Raw genomic sequence first — 20,428 nt, 5'->3', positions numbered from 1 at the left:
TGTGACACTTAAGAGTACTAGGTCAATTTCATAGAGACAAAGTAGAAAGGTGACTGCCAGAGGCTGGTGAAGGGGGAATGGGAGTTACTGTTTCAGTAAAACAGAAACAAACTTTCAGTTTTGCAATATGAAAAAAAGTTCTATACGTTGACAGTAGTGAAGGTTGCAAAAAAATGGCAATGTAGTTAGTGCCACTGAACAGTAAGTATACTTAAAAATGGTTAAAACGGTTAACTGTATGTGTATTTTAATACAACTTAAAATTAATGAAAAATTTTCCAAAAATCTCTTCCTACTTAAATTGCTCTTCCTATTTAAATTGCTTCCATTTTCCTGATGAAGATTCTGACCAGTTACCACCTTTGAACAAATGTCAGTCTTCATTACAAAAACACAAGCACTCTCATAAAGACTCTTCTCACTGTGGTATTATAAAAAGGATGTTTAACGTTAGTGAAACTGTTCTCAAACATAAAAATATCAATTGTAACACAATACTCTAAATAATTTAGAAATTCAAAGATAACTTCTTAAAGCAATCAAGAAGGAAGGTATTCCAATCTACATACACTGTGGGTAAACAACTTGCTACTTGTTAATCCAAAACTTTTTGGGGCGTTGTCTAGTCATGCCACTTGACTTTTATAGAACAGAATAGCTCTATCATTGTGAAATGAAGTTTTCAACGTTAGAGCTAACCTTGCTTATCCGTCACCAGTCTGCAAGTTACGTGAAGGAAAAGAAGGGAAGGGCAAAGAAATTAAGGCTACTAACTCGAAACATAAAAAAAATCTTCTAACAGGGCTTTATAAATCTAATGATGAGAAGAACCAGGCTAAAGCAAGACAATAAGGAAAACAGAAAAGAATGAATAGTAAAGATGGATCTACAAGGAAAAATAGAAGAGAGGTCAATTAAATTGGCAGAAAGAGATGCAGAATTTTTGCCTTAAACGTGACGTGACAAACTTCACTAAAAGATTTTAATACACACAGGAAATTTAATATAATTCAAAGTATAGAAATGTCTAAATATTTCAACAAAAATTCATTCGATGGTATATATAAAGGAACCGGTTATAAAAATGTCACCAAGTGGCATGAATCCAGAACACATTATTATAATGAAGATGCAGTATATTCATTTTTCACTCACTCCAAAAGAGAAATAGATTTTTGTGCTTATTAGATTATTTTTAGAATAATCAGTAACCACAAAGGATTGCTATGGGTTTCAGTAAGTATCTGCAGCTCTGCCAGTAAAAGGAATTAAGCTGGGGGATGGAATTCAAATACCTTTTGCATCATCAGAACCCGAAGCCAAGAGTTTAGGATCCATTAAATTAAAGTCAACACTCCAACACCTCTTCTCATGCTCCTGGATGTAGAAGGAAGACAAAGTCTCAGACAGACTATAGATCTTAAAATAAATAAAGCAAAAAACAAACAAACAAATGACACAAATTTACTGCTATGAGAGGGAGAAAGAACTGGCTCGGAAATCAAATGAGATGCAAAGCAGCTCCTAAAGTTTTTATACAAACATTTACTAAAATTACTGCTTTTGGAAATTCACTTGATACATTCTACAAATGCAAACAGTCTAAAGAGATGCTTCAGAAAAGCATTCCACAGGTCTACAAAAATCCTAAACAGTGACTTTAAATTTGTAATTATAAAGCACATGAAGCTCTACAATTATTAAGAAGGTAAAAGATGTGATTCTTTAACCAAGTAACTAGTATCCTTATTTACCTGATAGACCTTTGACCTCTGTCCTGTGAACCCATCCCACAGAATGACCGTGCCTTCATAATCACTGCTGGCTAACAGGTTCTTATGGTAACTACTCCAACTGATACAGCTGAAAGAAAGGAATATATAGTTAAGCCTCACTTTACATAGAAATAAATAACAACAGGCACAAAAAGCACTTTGATGTGTCCAGAAAGCCTAGAACCCTTTTAAAGTGGTCTACATGAGTTCACAATCATCATCCTGCTCACAACACACCCGGGAAGAAAGATATCAAATGATTCCCAGATTTTTCTATTGAAACTACCAAGTCACGACCCTTAACCATTTTTCACTCTCATCAGGAGCTGCAAGATGGATATGATGAGCCTAAAGCTGCTGCTGGCCATCTCTAACGTGTGAGGAGAGCATGCCAATAAATGAAGATAACAGAGGCCAAGGGGGCACAAAGCACTCCAGGACAGAATGACAGAGATCTAACCAGACTGTTCAGGCCCCTGGATCCAGCTGTGCCGAATCATATAAACCAATAAATTAGTTTGAATTGGGTTTCTGTGTTTATATACAAATCATAACATAAGTGTATGACTGAAACTCCAATTAAAAGCATTTAACTGTTAGAATTAAACTCTTAACTTTTATGGTTTTAGGTATCCTCAGATGTTCCAAAATTGAGAATGCAACATCTAAAAATGCATGTTTTTGGCTAGACACATATGCTCATCATGCATACAGTAAAGCTAACGTACATGAAGGAAGAAGTCACTTAGAATGCAAAGCAATTAACCTACATGACGTCCAAGCATTTGAACACAATAAAGTCTTTTTGCTCTCTACTAGCTGCAGTCAAGGATAAGTTTTAGCGATTGGAAGAATTCATCTGTACATGTAAATATACTTATTGCAATTTCTGGGAGAAATTATATGAAACAGTTAAGAGCTGTGGATTTTTAGATAGACTTGAGCTTAAACTCCAGATCTGCCACGTACTAGCTGTGGCCTTGGGTAATTTAGTTCCCTTTCACAACTGGTGTACTCCAAACTGCTTTCAGGCACGCTTACATATTGGTAGTTTCAGCCCCAAACCCACAGTTTTCAGCCTTGAACGGTTTACTCCCTTTACTCCAAGGTTCCGTAAAGTATTGTCTTATTTTCACATATGTCAAGACAGAAAAAGTAACCCCTCTAGCCCGTATTTTCATTACAGTAACATTTATTACAAATTCTTGATATGGGCCAAGTATTGTACTGAATGTATTACATGGATTTACTTAAAGTACAATCCTATGAAATAGGTATTACCATTATGGCCTCTATTTGTAGTATGAAAAGGTTAGGAGTACAGATGCTGGAACCAAACTACTTCTGCTTGAATCCAGACTCATCTACAAACTAGCTGTGCAATCTTAAGCAAGTTAATGAACCTTTCTGTGCTTTGGCTTCCTTGTGTATAAAATGGGGCATTAACTGTTTGCTTAAGACAAAGCACTTAGGATAATGCCTATACGTAAGAATTCAACAAAATGATGACTTAATCATGTTGTATTCTTCCCACTTAGGACAAAATAACTGTAACAGACTCATGATGGTGAGCACCACTGACAAATGAGCATTATCAGTCTATCATTTTAATGAGTAAATTAGGAAACAAAAAGGAAAGCTATAACAAATAAATTATAAAAAGACTGTAATACTTGCTATATTATTAACATTATTAAAATAACCATCTATACTCACATACTATATGTGTCATTCATCCAGATAAAAATGGTACAGGGATGACTGGAAAATGTTCAAAGTTCTGAATAAATTTATTATTAAGTGATTTCCTTACATTACTCCCTTTTAAGTCAGTGCTATGAGACTAGCTTAGGAAGACTGTTTCAGATATGCAGATTCTAGGATTCCTCTAAGATTTTGGGGGACAGATCATAAGTAGGGTCCAGTTCCTGCATTTTAAACAGTATTCCAGGTTTAAAAAGCACCCATTATTAACTTTACCCTCAAATACATGAAGCAAATGCTATGCCTTCATGGAAAGAAGCAGAATGTTCTTGTGAAAAGAATTCTTAAAACTCTAAACAACTATATTTAAAGATGTGTGCATGCTAGAGGAAAAATTCCTGACTTTGAGACCCTACTTATTGGGCTACCGGAATCCTTTATCCAATACCCAGTGAAAGGCCATTCACAATAAAGACCTTTACTTGATTAAGGGAAAGAAAGGATTTTCATTTGGCAAATAGAAAAACAGTAACTACTAACCCCCAGAGAGGAAAGCAACCAGTATTTATAAAAAAGATATTCTGATGTATCTTCCGTATATAATTATAGTGTTCACCATGAATGAGTAAGAGTCTCATGAAAAGGTAAAATAACAAACTCATACTAATTACAGATACTAATTATTATATACACACTGTGTTATGTCAAGAAAATAATGTAAATACCTGATTTTGGAATTGCAGGTCATTTCATTTTCAGGGTAATGAATATCCACCGCATCCTGAATGACTGTGTCATATTCATAGACTTTAATCTTCTTTGTAACCCCAGCAATTGCAAAATAGTCACAATCCCGGTCAAATTCAATACTAAGGGAAAAAATACACACATACTTGTAAGCAGTCAGTAGCACCACTTACCTATCCTTGTGATGTTTACAATGACAACATTTCAGAATTTTTTTTTCCCCTACTTCTAAAGTGATCCTGTCTACAAGGATAAGAGATCTGCTTGAAATGCCCTCAAATTGTACTAGGCCCTATGTCCAGATGAAGTCATTATCAAGACATGTAAAATGACAAGTGGGGGCCAACTGTGTACAGCTACACAATTCTGCTTAGGGTGGTTCTTTTGTTCCTGGAAACTTGACAAGTTTTCAATTCAGTTTTAATAACCATATTACAACATACCCAACTGTCAAAGCTAACAGAGTTATACTGTTTAAGTAGTGAGGAAAGATTTAGTGGTTTGGTATAGTAAAAATACATCAAAAGAGAACTGTCAATCAATCTTCTCATAAATTCTAGCTATTTCCCTTCTTACCATTTGGTGGGGATGACAGAATTTCACAATATTTCATGCCATTTTAATGAGTCAGTATACAAGCTGAATTACTGAAGCAATTAAGGAAGGAGTGATGACAAAAGGGTAAAATACACAATAAAAATGGAATCTTAAATTATCATTACATTTCCCCAAGTCCATCTCTAATCTCCCAATCAAATATGATCTCTGACTTATTAACCCCCAATACAGATTCCTTAAACCACCAACAAACAAGGAAAAAGCTAAACATCTCTCTTCCTTTAGAGTTACTTAGGGAATTCACCCCTCTCTTACTGACTTTTTATACAAGTTCCAGAAAAAGCTACTTAGCAGAGCACAAGACTATTCCCCTTTACAGATCTTAACTTGGGAGTCTCAATAAAGGTGTTATATAATCAGCAAGAATACTAAGTGATCTAATGGAATTAAAAGTAAAGTGAATCATCACATACATTATTTCTCAGTGAGGTAAGCGTCCTTTCTAGAACTTAGTTAAAAGGCTAGACAATACATGAGTTCTCACTGATCTTCAACTAATTACATAATAATTATGGATAACTCCCTGACCACTCACTATGCCCACTGTGCATATTAACTCATTTAATTCTCATAATAACTCAATGAGATAGGTATTAATTCATCCACATTTTACACATGAGAAAACAGAGGCCTAGAACTGTAGTAACTAGCCCAAAGTCAGCCATCTTGTAAATGTCTAAAACGATACACTAGTATTCTGCATATTTCAAGCATTCATTAAACGCACACAAACATCTACATGACGTACTTTTCTTTATAGATTACCTGTGATAACCTTTTACCAAAAAATTAATAATCAGTTAGTTAATAATATAGTAAGAAGCTCTGCTAAGCTGATGATAATGAATAAAGAAAAGTACACATTAAGAATATTTCCCATTAAAACACACATCGAGATGCTCATTTTTCATGATAGCTTTAAATCCTTCCTTAATTTTATAAAAATTTTAAAGGAATTTCATTAAATGTCATTGACTATTGCACAATTCAGCCAATGCGCCCTCCAATACAACTATGTAGCACTGCAATAGATTTATTTGTACAATAATCTCAACTGAACTGCTGTCTGAGCTACTGTTATCTGTCCTGCGGACTCTAAAGCAGCATTAACTGTATTGATGGCAACTACTCATCTATCCTAACTCAATTTATACCCACAGCCTTATGCCACTGAAGGAGAAATATTAGTATGTCTATTACTATGTCTGGCAAAAGACAGAGTTATCAGAACTGAAATCTTACCCTTAGGAAATTTGGTACTGCTAAAGGCTTCAAGGGAGAACCACATACATTATTCTATTCTAAACACTTTTCTTCCACCTACAAACATACATGGCTTATAACTCAACAGCATTCCAAATGTTGTACCAGTAAAAGTTAACATGTCACTTCCCAACTATTTGTTTTTAATATAAAAAAGTTTAGAGAGTAATTTATTAAAATTCCAAAGACACTGCAGGAAGAAAACTGGCACATAAATAAAAGTGCTGTCAAAGAATTGATTTGATAATATAAATAAGTAAGTCTATTATTTCTTCTCTTGTTACCCTGTTATTCAAGACAGCTCTCTTATTTCAACAAAGGTTATTATTTAGCTATGTCAGTTCATTCTTAACTCTTCTACTAAAAAATTAACTTTTTGTTTTGACTTTACTGTTACTGTGTTCTTACATTTTGGTCATGTTTTGTTCTTAATATATTAGGATATCAAGAGCCTACACGGTATCCTTTTTTTAATATTCTGGGATATTGAGGTTCTTTGAAGTTTAAAAACAATAAAATTTTAATAGGAATATTGATTTAAAAAAAGTGTAAAGAATAGTATTATTTCTAGTAAATGTTGGCTGAAAGGGAAAGAAAGACAAACAGCTATCTTTATTGGGGGGGGAAAAAAGGGCAAGACCTTCCATATAACTAAGAATTTAAGTACTTCCAAAGACCGAATCATTTGTTCCCAATCTTGGACAAATTTAATCATATCTGTTCCCAAACACAAATAAAATCAAACTCTAGAAATACATCATGGAATAAACTCAAAAGGACAATGTACATTCCAGGTACAGAGAGCTTTTCAGAGCTAATCAAAATGGATGGTCTCTTAATTCACAATACAGTATTTCAGCTGCCCTAATTATGAAATCTGATGACACAAACAAAAATAATAAACAGTGACGAGTTAGGCTGAAAAGGCGCTTGTGCAAATAAATTCAAAAAAGAACTATAAGTCCTGCTTGATACACAAAATTCATTTCTGCTATCCACTATCACCAGTAATAAAACAAGTGGTTTATACAAGTTAACTGCAACAATTCAGTTTCATACAACTTTTTAAATTTAAAAAATAAACTTTTTTTAAAGAAATAATATAAATGGGGACTTACTTACACATGAAAATAAACAGCATTTTTCTTTCACACTTAGAATGTTTCAACTGTTTTAAAAAGGTGATTTATTTAAACAGTTGTAAAACATAATTCAGCTTCAGGAACTGGCTGTATTCTTTGTCAAAAGGGCCATCAGTCAAGTGAATAAGCATTAAGGCAACAGATCACACGAGACACCTGATTAATGCATACATCTAGTAGAGTGAAGCACAAAGCAATGTAAAGACGTCAATATCTCAAGAAGGGAACTTTGTCGGTGTTCCCGCTGTCTGTCATATTATTTATAATTATAAAACATGTATTAGCAGACAAGGCGAATTAGTACCCCTCCATACTAGAATCCAATTTATCAAAAGAAAATGTAAAGTGAACACAGTTGTTAATGGTCTAATGCATTACCATGTTAGTGTGCCCCAAGAGACAGACACTACCATAATTTCAAGGAAACAAAAAAAGATTCAGAAATTGGCCATTTTAATGAAAAGAAAAAGGCAGATCTTTAAAGAATACAAACACAGGTAAAGTAAATAAGAATTGATGTTATTTAACTGACTTTCTCCCCAAACAATAACAGTGAAATGTTCCATAACACAACACTCACTATGTGTCAAGCACTGTCTTAAGCACTTTACATAAAATATATTTAATCTTCAAATCTCCATTATATAGATAAGGAAACTAAGGTATACTGATGTTAAGTAATTTGCCCAAGGTTCAGTAGGTAATTCCAACTCAAGCCATCTGCTTCCAGAGCCTAAGCTCTCAAATCACTGTGCAAAACTTTCCATTTTAATGAGAAAAAAAAAAAAGGGCCAGTCTTCAAGGAATACATAAAAAGCAAAATAAATAATAATAACATAATGATACCTACTATATTATATATGACAGTAATAATATCATTCACTCTGTGCAACAATTTAAACAGAGTGAGGAAAAAAGGGAGTAAAGTAGCCTCATAAGCTTTCTAATTAGTGGGAAAGATGATACACAAATATGCAAATTCCAAAGGACAAGGACAAAACATGGCGCAGGAACTCAGGACTCAATGATCACTAAGGCCTACTGGAAGAAAATGGATGATGCGTGAGTATCTTCCTCCATCAAATACCCAGCGTGCCTGTTACCTGTCAAACACGGACCTCACTGATGGAAAACCAGAACTCATTTGAGAAATTTGCAGAAATATGCATTAACACAAACCTGGGCTATTGCAACAGCCTCCTTACAAGTCTGCTAATCCTGATTTCCTCTTTTCTAATCTACTTGAAGGCCTGATATTGGGGAAAATTTCCAAAAACACAGCTCTGTTCACATAATTACCTTTATTTACAACCATGTAAAATCCAAACTCCAACCTTTAGCAAAGATCCTTCATAACCTGGCTTGAACCTTTTCTTGAAACTTATTTTATTTTTAAAAATATGTATACAAGCAATGGTTCAAAAAGTATACAGAGAAAAGCAAGTCTCCCTCCCAATCTTGCCAAATAAGCACCCAACTGACCTCCCTAGAGACAACCAATAGTTACAGTTTGTACATCACTCTAGAGTTACCTTATGCATATATGTATTCATATGTATTCATATTCTTTTTTAAAATTAAACACATGGGATGGTATCGTACATACTGATTTGCACTTTGCCTCTCCCTCTCACATCACACAGTATCTTGACAATCATTTCATATTAGGGATACCTCAATTTTCTCCCAGTGGTTGCACAGAATTCCAACATATGGATGTATCATAAATTTAACCAGTCTAATGAGGAACATTTACTTTCTAGTCTTTCACTTTCAAACAATGCTGCAACTAGTAAATACCCTTCTATGTGTGTCATTTTTCACACTTGCAAGAATATCCTTAAATATACCTGGATTACGACGTGCTAGGTCAAAAATCATGTTCTTTTTACTATAGATAAATAAAGCTAAACCTCTCCCCACCCAGATTACCACTGATAACCTCAACTTTGCCTCTGAATGCTCCCATTTACCTTAACTGAACTGAAATTTGGCTTCCCCTGAAAAAGCCAATTCCCCTGAAGCTCTCTCACACTCCATGTTCAAGCAGGCCGCCGAGATGAAAGTCAGTGTCCTCCTTGCTATCCATGCCTTCTTCCAGCCATTCTCCCTCCAACCTCCTTAAAACCTCGTGTAACTTATAGCACTCCGTACTGTTCCTTGTTACTCCTGCTACCAATCCATGAGTTCTTGGAAATTTTATCTTCCAGCTCAGAATCACTCTCTCCAAATCTACTCTTGTCATTTCTTGTCATTTCCATTTAGTCTTTCCATTTAGGCATATGCTTTAACTTTGCTCAAATTTTGTTTCCTCAGCAGTTTTAAATTTTTTCTTCTTTTAGATCTCCTACCTTTCCAGTGAGGTTTACTATTTTCTATTTGACAACTTTCCCTATTTTTCCCATTGTAATTAGCCTGTGTGGATTTTCACTCTTCTAGGGCCAGTTCAGATCACTTATAGTTCCTAGAAAATAATCTGTATCATCTAAGATCCCAAGTTTATTTGCAATAGACATGAGCAAAGTAGTTTCTTATTTTTTTTCTTCCAATGTACCTGTAGTTATTTCCTCAGTTTCATTTATTTTACGTACTTGAAGTTTCTCCTAGTTTTCACTTGATTAAGCTAACAAATGTGCATCTTTTATTTGTTTTAAGAGGCTCATTGATTGAAAATAATTGTCTATAATTCACTTGTTTTTTCACATCTACCTTATTACTTTCCTTCTACTTTACTTAGGTTTATTTTGTTCTTTCTCTAACTTCTTCAGCTGGATAGTTAATTTATTTTCATACTCACTTCTTCATTAGTTGAGTGTGTAAAGCAAGAAATTTTTTCTGCATCCCATAGGTTCTAATACATAGAAGTGTCACCAAAGTGGTTTTATTTCCACTTTGACCCTAAAGTTGCCAAAATAGCTTTTATATTTCCATGTGTTAGGTTTTTTCTGTTTTCTAATTTTGCTACAAATGTCTAGTCTTACCGTATTGTAATCAGATAATGCTGTCTCTGCTATTTTTATTTTCTGTAACTTGACATTTCATATATGATTTAGACTCTGTACATTTTCTGATGTGCCAAGGACACCTTAAAAGAAGTCATATTCTTTATACATGTTTGTATATGTGTTCTAACTTATTAATTATGTGCTGTTTAGGGCTTCTATAGTTTTATTTTTAGTCCACTTAAGTCTGATCTGTCGTGAACTAAGATCTGATCTGATTTAAAGTCTCATATAACTAATACTTTTATTTTATACTATAGTTAACAGAGGGATTTCCCAATATATGATATTTATAACTACTGAAACTTCATCATGGACTGAATCTTGATTATCGTGAAGTGCCGTGTGTGTGTGCGTGTGCTCACACATGTGTATGCATGCGGGGGGTAGGGGGAAGATAAACTGAGATTTAATTTCTAGCCAGAATTAAACCTTACTTTCTACAGTCATAACTCCAAATTTTAGGAACTCTTACATATAGCACAGTTTTATGCTTCATATTGTTATCTAACATGAAAATATTTCCTTTCTGATGGGAGGTTAGACTATTTACATTTATCAAGCGCATATTTGCTTTTATTTCTGTCATTTTATTTTGTGATACATATTATTTTAACTGTACTTTTAATTAAAAAATATCTGACTATTTGATTTCTTTCTGATTTCTGTGTTATTCTCATTAATGGGAATTGTAGTATTGCTGTCTAGTGGCTATTTTTATGACTTTATGAGTTACTACAGAAAGAAATAAAAGATTAAGTCTCTAATTGAGCAAAGGACAAAATTATTTTTGCCTTTCCTCTTCCCATCCTATTGATTACATTGATCATCTCAGAATTTACTTTATACATTCAAAAGTATTTATATCACTCATTCTTATGCAAGTGAAAAAATCTATAAATAATTATCTGAGCACAGAAATGACTCCCATTATACATATAAAGGCAAACTAACCATGCATTTCTAATAGTCACTGAATGTCCCAAACTTATTCATTGTAAGTAGGCTCAAGTATCTGTCCATTATATTGTCCAATGTAGTCATATCAAGTAATTTACATATTAAAATGTACATCTTATTTTAAGTTATTTTTAATGTATCCTTTAGAGATAGGTCACTATACATTTTAATGTGTGTATAGGTTGCAATATTCATTAATTTTATTTCAGAATAATGTCAATGTTCCAATAAAACCTTATTTATGGATGCTGAAATTTGAATTTCATATAATTTTCACATGTCACAAAAAATTCCCTTTTTTCAACATTTTGAAAACATAAAGACTATTCTTAGATTGTTGCTGTACAAAATTAGGCAATGGGTCAAAATTGGCTTGTAGGTCTTAATTTATTGACCCCTATCTTGAATGAGTGGATATACTTGATTTTATTTCATAGGCACTAAAATGAAGCCACATTTAAAGTTTATGTATATATTTGTTTGATTATTTTCATTAGTTGGCTGGTTTTGTTTTCAATCCCATAAAGCTACAAGATCTTGCTTTAAAACAGTTACTTTAAAATTTTTTATTTTTCTGTGTCCTCTGGCTATCACTGAACAGCCAGAACAAATACGTATACTGGATGACAAACTATAGTCTGAAACCCTTTTGTGAATGTCAAGAGTTTACACTGTGATAAAATGTCTTTCTCCTCAAAGCATTTAAAACTAAAGATGCAACTTGAGGCTCCTTAAGATCAACATTCTGATTATTAAATTTTTCTCATGTAAGCCTATATATATCAAGTTATAATCTACACTCACATAAATTAATTTAGTTGTAGACTCTTCATTTGTCCTAAAACACCTTTCTGTGAAGAGTATAACAGTGTCCTATGATAGACAGCGTTTATTACAGAACTCTGGCAAACTGAAAACAACTTCTGAAGTAAAGATTAACAGAAAGACTGTATTAAAACATCTACTAGAGAAAAAAACAAGAGTTAAAAAAATATATCTTGTCCCCAAAGCTTGTATGACATTTTGTCTTCTTTGGAATTATCTGTATTTAATAAAGTGGAAGGATCTATGTGCAAGTAAAACTCCAATTCTTCACTTTTGAAATCGAAGTAGAAGATACACCTAACTTTTTAGTTCTGTATCCACTATAAGTATTTATGAGCAACCAATTAAGACTGCAATATTAAATCATTAATGTCACTGCTGGGATGCTTCATGAGAAACAACATAACATGACATAAAGAAACTACTCAATACTGCAGAGGACTAATCTGGAGGGAAAATGTATACTCTAGGAAAAATTTCATCATGAATATATAAAAGCGTGCCCTCAAAATATCCATTAGCCAGATAGACTTTAACAAACCGGAAATCTATGTCATGTTTCCTACGGAAACAAGTAGACAAAACCACTGAAGAAAAATATACAAGAGAAAAATGTGACTTTTACTAGATAAATCCTTTCAAGCTATCACAGCAGGAGAAGAAAAAAGGCTCTTGTTCTAAAACTTATGTAGAAATGCTAAGAATCAGAATAGGAAACACAACTTTGAAAAAGAGTAACAAAGTTGTAGGACCTACATTATCAGATTCGAAGGCATATTATAACACAATAATCAAGAGAGTGTGGGGCTGGTCTAAGAGCAGAAATACAGATCAATACAACAGAAAAGAGAGTCAAGAAGTACACTCATAAATATCAGCTCAATTGATCCTAAACATAGAAATCCAAGGGAAAAGTTCATCATTTAAATAAATGCTGCTTGGAACAAGCAGATATCCATACTGCGGGGGGAGAAACTGAACTCCAACCTTTACTTCGTTTAATTTAAACAAAAATTAACTCGAAATGGATTACAGACTTAGATGTAAAAGCTAAAATTACAGAGGAAAACAAAGGAGAAAAATCTTCACAATTTGGGGCAGACAAACATTTCTAAAGGAAAGAGCTTACATCACTTTAAAAAGTTGATTACCTGGAATTCATAAAAATTAAATACGTATGTTATTTGAAAGACACTATTAATATAAAGGCAGGCCACAGACTGGGAGCAAATACTATCAATACGTATTTCTGACAAGGACTTGTATATCCAAAATACATAAAATTGCTCACTATTCAATGATAGTAAACACCTCATTTTAAAATAATGGGGAAAAGATTTGAGTAAGTGCTTCATAAAAGATATACAAATGGTTAATATGCACATTAAAAACATTAGTTATAAGGGAAATGCATAGCAAAACAACAATGAAAAACCACTACATACTCACAAATTAAAAGACTGACAATGCCAAGTGTTACTGAGGATATGGGGACAAATGGAACTCTCTTACATTGCTGACTGGAATATTAAAATAACTCAATCACTCTGGAAAACAGTTTGGCAGTTTCTTAAAATGTTAAGCACAAACTAATCATACATCCCAGCAATTTCAATCCCAGGCATTTACCCAAGAGAAAGAAATATGAATATGAATATCCAAATGACTTGCGTGTGAATATTCATAGTCACTTTACTCATAACAGTCACCAACTGGAAACAACTCAAATGTCCATCAACACATGAAGGATAAACAAACTATAGAAAATTCATAAAATGGAATATTGCTAAATAATTAACTAGTTAACTAACTAGTGATACAAAAAATAACATGGATGAATCTCAAAACATGCTGAGCTAGACACAGAAGGGTACATACTGCATAGTTCTATTTATAAGAAATTCCAGAATGACTGAACTATTCTATGATGACAGAAAGCAGGTAACTAGTGGCCTGGAACAGGAGTCTGGAGGAAGAGGTAAAATTAAAGGCAAAGTGGCAGGAAATAAAATTTTTAGAAATGTTCTATATTCTGACTGTGGTCTATACAATTGCCAAAATTAATACTTAACACTTTATTGTATGTAAATAAATTGATTTTTAAAACGATCTAATTTGTGATTCTACAGTTATTAAACTTAAATTATGTAAATAATAGAACAACAAATTAAGCCCTCTCAGGGATGAATCAAAGAACAGCATTTTATAACTTTACATGCTATCAACAAAAATGGAAAGGAACGAGAAGAGGAGACAGAATACAAACACAATTAAAAATCATTAGTGATAGAAAACCATCCCTGTTTCCAGATTAGAATGATACAGCTAATCATGATGCAAGCTTTCGTCTTATTTCAAGGCATATTCAGCTCCACTGGATAAATAATTTTTAGAAGACACAAATAGTAAACTGTCTGCTGAACATACCAGAATTTGTTATTACATGAGTACTACAAATCTGTAGCTACCATTCAATCAATGATGTAGTGCCTACCACACGACAGGCCAAGTGACAGGTTATTTGTGTTAAATAATGATGAAGCATATAAAATAGCCAGTCATCACTAGAAGATCAGAAGATCTGACACAAGCCATTTTCTTTCATAGATACACTGAAGTCCAAAAATATGACAAAACTTTAATCAAGTGTAATAGCATGTGCTTAGAGCCTAAGCAAATCTACTAGGTCAGGAGTCCGCAAACTTGTCCTGTAAAAAGGTCAGAGAAGCTGTGCAGCTGTCTACTGAAGCTGCTCAGCTCTGCTGTTGCAGTATAAAACCAGCCATAGGCAATATGTTAAGAAACAAGCATGACTGTGTTCCAATAAAACTTTGCTTATGGAAACTGAAATTCAAATTTCATATAGTTTTCATGTCATTATTGTAAGTCATTTTACTGTACGTCATATGTTATTATTCTTCTTTTGATTTTTTTTCCGATCAATTAAAAATATGAAAACCATGCTTAGTTCATAGGCCATTCAAAAACAGGTAATGGACCAAATCTGAGCCCCCTTGGCCATAGCCTACTGATTCCTGTATGAAGCAAAAAGCCAGGATTTTTCTTATTCACAATGTCTTCTTTTCTAAAAGTAAAACCAGTGCAAAGCTTGAAACTTACAAATATCAGTAATTTAAAAGTAATTACCTCAGACTTAGTAAACAATCTTATGGTTACCAGGGAAAGGGGGTGGGAGACAATAAATTTGGGAGTTTGATATTTATAAATGTTAGCCACTATATATAAAAATAGATTTAAAAAATAAATAAGTAAAAATAAAATTACATAGAAATATGAATTTTATATTACATTTACACCAATGGCAATATGTATATTTAAAATTACTTTTAAAGGATGGGGGCGGGGAGGTAGCTCAAGTGGTAGAGTGCATGCTTAGCATGCATGAGGTCCTGGGTTCAATCCTCAGTACCTCCATTAAAAATAAATATAAATAAATACATATAAATATAAAAAATAACGGATAATAGAAAAGCAGTTTCTGAGTATATGCTCAATAAATATCAGGTAAGTAAATTTTGGAACCATCTTTTCATCCCCTTTTTAAACAGATTTACTCATGTGTAATCTGTCAAATGTAATATATTCCCTACCACCTTCGTATGAACACACTAAGCACAGTAAGGTGAACAGCCCTGTGGACACTGGCTACCACACTCTACTACACCTCAATGATCTCAGGGTCTATTAAGATATGTCAAACCACTTGATCTTATATTAAATGGAAACAAACTGCTTTACTTTTTAGCTCCTATTTGCAGTTTCATCATTTCTTCCCTTTGTCAAGCTAACAACTACCACTTTCTGCTGCTGTCATTGAAATCTGTCTACTGAAATTTCTCTTCCCTTTACAATTTGAAGAGACACAAGCCAGATAACTAAGACTACAGGGGCTGTATATAAAAAAAGTCAATAAACCTGAAATTACCCAAGAAGCTAGCCATATGCTAATATATGAGCGTTGGTCATTAAATTAATGGCATTTATTTTGTTCTGAAGCCTTTTTGTTTCTCACTTCAGCCTTGGTTAATGACTGTGATTCAGACAGATGAGACTGCCAGAGGTTAAATTCTTTACAGGTGAAGTGTTTGTGAAATATGAAACTCTACTGTGGGGAGGGGATAGCTCAGTGGTAGAGTGTGTGCTCAGCATGCACAAGGTCCTGGGTTCAATCCCCAGTACCTCCATTAAAAAAAAAAAAAAACCCACCTTAATTACCTCCCCCCCAAAAAGATAAATGTAAATATGAAACTCTATTATGAACAGTAAAGAGAGAAATTAACTCAGATAAAGGGGAAGAAACTGAAATGATACATGCGTACAACTGTTCTTAGAGTAACAGCCTATCTTATCTAAGAAGTTTTAAATGCCTAGAAATCTCTGATGTTAGCAATATATGGGCAAATTACCACAACTAAGGAAAATGGTGCTACACTGAAGTTACCTTTGTCAAATTTTTATATTATAAAACACTTCACCAGATTATAGTTTATGTATACTGACATCACAGTTATTTCTAAAGTGTGGTAAAGTGCAGTCCTACTAAATTCACACTAGTGATAAAATGGACAGAGACTTTGCTTTTATCCAAAGGAAACCAGAATGTCACCCCCAAATATGCCTCTTTGACATGAAAATTATTTTGAGCCAAAGGCAATCAAGAAGCAGTAAATGCAGGGAAATGTCTCTTGACCTGTTCCCCTTTACTGCCTAAAAGCAGGCTAAATCCACCTTTACTGGACACACTAGACTCCTACCAGCCCAGAGACAGCACCAGATGAATCTGCAGACAAACTAGACCCTTCTACATATATTTACCTTCCCACAGCTTGCTGCTCTTGAAAGCCTAAAACTGTTTTCCTTTGTCCTGTCTTTACAGTTCTTTGCTAAAGATGCAATATAAGCCAGAGTTCTAAGTCACCTCTCTGAGCTACTCATTTCCCTGGGTTTCTCCCATGTATATATATGAAATATACATATGTATCAATTAATAAACTTGTTTGTTTTTCTCTTGTTAATCTGTCTTTTTAACTATATAGGGGTCCCAGCCAAGAACTCAGAAGGGCAGACAGAAAAGGATTTTTCCTCCCCTACATATCCTCCTAATTAAGTCAAAAGTGTTAAGAAAGAAGGACTAAAGAGACTACATTTAAGAACATATTTTTTCAAATTTTAAAAGGTTCAAAACGTCCCTTTCAATCCCCCAAACTGTGTATCCTATTTACTGGCAGCCCAGTGACTCACTTCTATGTCAAAGTGAGATAGTCCTCCAGCAGAGCAAGAGTAGGCTTCCTTTTAAGAACTCAGCTTTGCAGGTTAATTATCAACATGAAATAACAAAACTTTACATATTACGGAGCTTAATCCCAATTTTCACTATAAACTTCGTTCACCAAAAATGACTAAGACAACTTTGAGAGAAACTAAGAGACTTTATTTGTTCTGGGTTCTCTAAGCTAGAGTTTCCCTATCTCTGTGCAGCAGGCAAGACAAATTAAGTTAAACATGTGATTAATTCCCTCTGTCCTTAGGACAGTTGGTTACAAGCTGGTTCCCCAGCCAAGCCCTCACCCAACTGATCCAAGAATAGAAGGAATAAATATCTTGGTACAAATGCAACCCATTCATAGCACACTAGGACAGATTATTGGTTAGGGAACTATGAACTAAATGGTTTTCTACCTTATTTTCTTTGAAACATAAACTATAAAAAATAAATAATCATGGTCTTTTCTTAAGAATTAAAATTCTAAGTATTTCCTAGTAGAAGTAAATTTCTTCTACTAGACGTAAGTATCTTCTTTTTTAAAGTTCTTAATCTAAGACTGTTCTTGAAGTGTCATCTCAGACCAGCAATATCAGTGTCAGCTGAGAATCTGTTAGTCCCAGCACAGACTACTCAATCAGAAACTCTGGGAGTGGGTGCAGGAACCTGTTTTAACAAGCCCTCCAGCTACACCCGAGGCCTACCAAAGTTTGAGACCCACTATCCTTAGGCATGTTAGTAAATCTGAAACAGTAAGAATACTGTCTAACATTTACTTAGATGTTACAGTGTGCCACACAAAATGCTAGAAAACTTGGGGGGAAAGGGTATAGCTCAAGTGGTAGAGCATATGCTTTGAATTCAATCCTGCACATGATCTAATCCTACAAATTTCTCCCCTTTCCTCATTGGTTTGCACGGCAACACATTCTCTAGTTTTCATTTTCATCGAAGAATCTTCTCTATCTGCTTTACTGGTTCCTCCTCCTCTACCTGATGAGGTTAAACATGAGTCTCCAACCATGGTGTCAACTGTCGACTGCACAAGTTCCCTTATTCACAGCCCTCTTCTCTGTACAACCAGAGCGCCAATGCATAACCTCCCATGTGTCTCATTATCTATAAACTTGCTCTTTCATCCGGAATCCCTGTCTCTGTAAATGACATATCTTTTTCGGCCCAGCGACTCAAGCCCAAAACCTGGAAGTTAGTTATCTTCTTCTCCTTCAAAGACAGCATCCATCACTCATCAAATTTTGTCTACTCTAGTCCCTACATATTTTTTAAATACTTCTTCACCGAAGCCCCACTGATCTCATGCCAGTATAGGTCACAGGCCATCTTCATGCACTATTCCTGGACAACTTCAACAACCACCTATATATCAGGTCTCCCTAATTCCTACTCTTGCTTCTTTCAAATCCACTCTCCATACCGCACCCAGTACACACTTTCATAACACTTAACAACACTTTATTCTATATATAGGCTTAAAGGTTTGTCTCTCCAGTAATCTTTATATCACTCTTATTTGTAACCTCAGCACTTACAGTGTTTGTTATGAATAGATAAATTCAAAAAATTAAAGCAAAAACAATATCCTAGAAAAATACAGGTGACTATATACATACAACTAATATCAGGATTGCAGAAAACTTTTCTAGGTTGAAAAAAACCTAGAGATTAATTTTAAAAGTCATTAGAGCACAAGGCAACTGCCTCCTGATGAAGCCTAGAACCCTTCTGCACACAGCTAACTACGAAGATCTTCCCAATATTGACCTTAAAGTGTGGCGTCTGGTCATCAGTCCTACTTTAATCTCTTGGTACCAAACTGAACCATTCTAATTCCTCTTCTACTCTGATTATTTGAAGAGAGTCATTAGGTTAACAAATTCTACTCTTTCCGGAAAATAATTTTATTATGAATAAAAGGCAACTTTCTAATTCTTAACTTTCATGCAGGCATCTATTTTATGTTCTAATTAGTGACAAACTTTTACTAGTCTACTAAAATCTCAAATGCTAACCTAATTAACACTCTTTGTGGTAGTAAGTGTAAAATGACTTGAGCTTATGGTTTCACTGTTCTACTGACAAGCCTCAGCCTAAGCAAGGGTAAAGGAAAATAAAGAGGAAAAACAAGAGGAATTGGGAAGAGCTATGGGGAAGAGAGAGGATGTAGCAATTTCTAAAGCTTAAACAGACTATTTGTATTTCATCTTTAACCAATATCTTGAATTATCACAGAAGCAGAAAACTCATTATCATATTCTACAACAAAGAATATATTAAAATTTGCTGACAATCTTGGATGTCTCTATTTTAAGTTGTTAACATTAACTTATTTTTCTGTCATGCGTCATCGGTGATTACAGACTTCTTTTTTTTTTTCAGCCTAAGGATACTTTCTCTACTTATCAGCAAGCAAATATGTAAAAGCAGGTTAAGGTGGACGACTGCTAGAGCGCTCTCAGAGCATACAAAAAGTTCTCCATTCATTCAACAACTATTTACTAATGAGCACCTGCCATGTGCCAGGCATGGAGATGCAGCAGGAAATAAGGCAGAAAAGACCCCCTTCCCTGATGAAGCTTCTAGCCTAGAACATAGTTTTCTGAATTACTTAAAAATTCGTCCTAGGCCAAATTCAGGGAAAAAAAATCCTTACCTCTGCACTCCTACTCCTCTCATTTCTCACAAACCCCAGATGGCCCAGAAACTCTTAAGACAATAACAGAAATACCTTCTGACAAAAAGATAAGAACATAAGCAGTCCTAAAAACCATACTTCTTCCCCAGAAAACAAGTCATTAATTACCTGGAGGTTTTTTTTTTAAGTTCAAATTTAAAACTGACAGTATTCTACAATAAAGAAATTTACAGACACAACATGTAAAATGATTATAACTCAATAAAAATGTTTAAAAAAAGAAGTTATAAAGGAGAAAAAAAAGAATTTACAATAAAGAATATTAAAAGGTACTCCAAATTTGGATCAGCACTGACTGTCATTATAAACTGAAGTTTGGTAGAAACAATCCTTATACCTTACTACTACCAAACAATGAGTATTTAATTTGAACACTTTCAAACTATGGCCAAAGT

General features: G+C 34.1%; 1 protein-coding gene across 3 annotated transcripts in view; it reads right to left on the bottom strand.

Moving 5' to 3' along the window:
* COP1 (COP1 E3 ubiquitin ligase) overlaps positions 1-20,428 on the bottom strand; it is a 166,731-nt gene that overhangs the window by 64,111 nt on the left and 82,192 nt on the right. For all 3 annotated transcript variants that reach the window (XM_014561409.2, XM_032463682.1, XM_032463681.1), the window contains 3 exons: positions 4,205-4,348; positions 1,755-1,863; positions 1,296-1,377 (listed from right to left, as the gene is read on the bottom strand). In XM_014561409.2, coding sequence (XP_014416895.2) covers positions 1,296-1,377; positions 1,755-1,863; positions 4,205-4,348 — 335 coding nt within the window. The remainder of the gene's footprint in view (positions 1-1,295; positions 1,378-1,754; positions 1,864-4,204; positions 4,349-20,428) is intronic.

The sequence above is a fragment of the Camelus ferus genome, chromosome 21 (genome assembly GCF_009834535.1).
Source record: "Camelus ferus isolate YT-003-E chromosome 21, BCGSAC_Cfer_1.0, whole genome shotgun sequence".
In the NCBI taxonomy this organism is placed as follows: domain Eukaryota; kingdom Metazoa; phylum Chordata; class Mammalia; order Artiodactyla; family Camelidae; genus Camelus; species Camelus ferus.
This window is presented reverse-complemented; position numbering and strand designations above follow the sequence as displayed.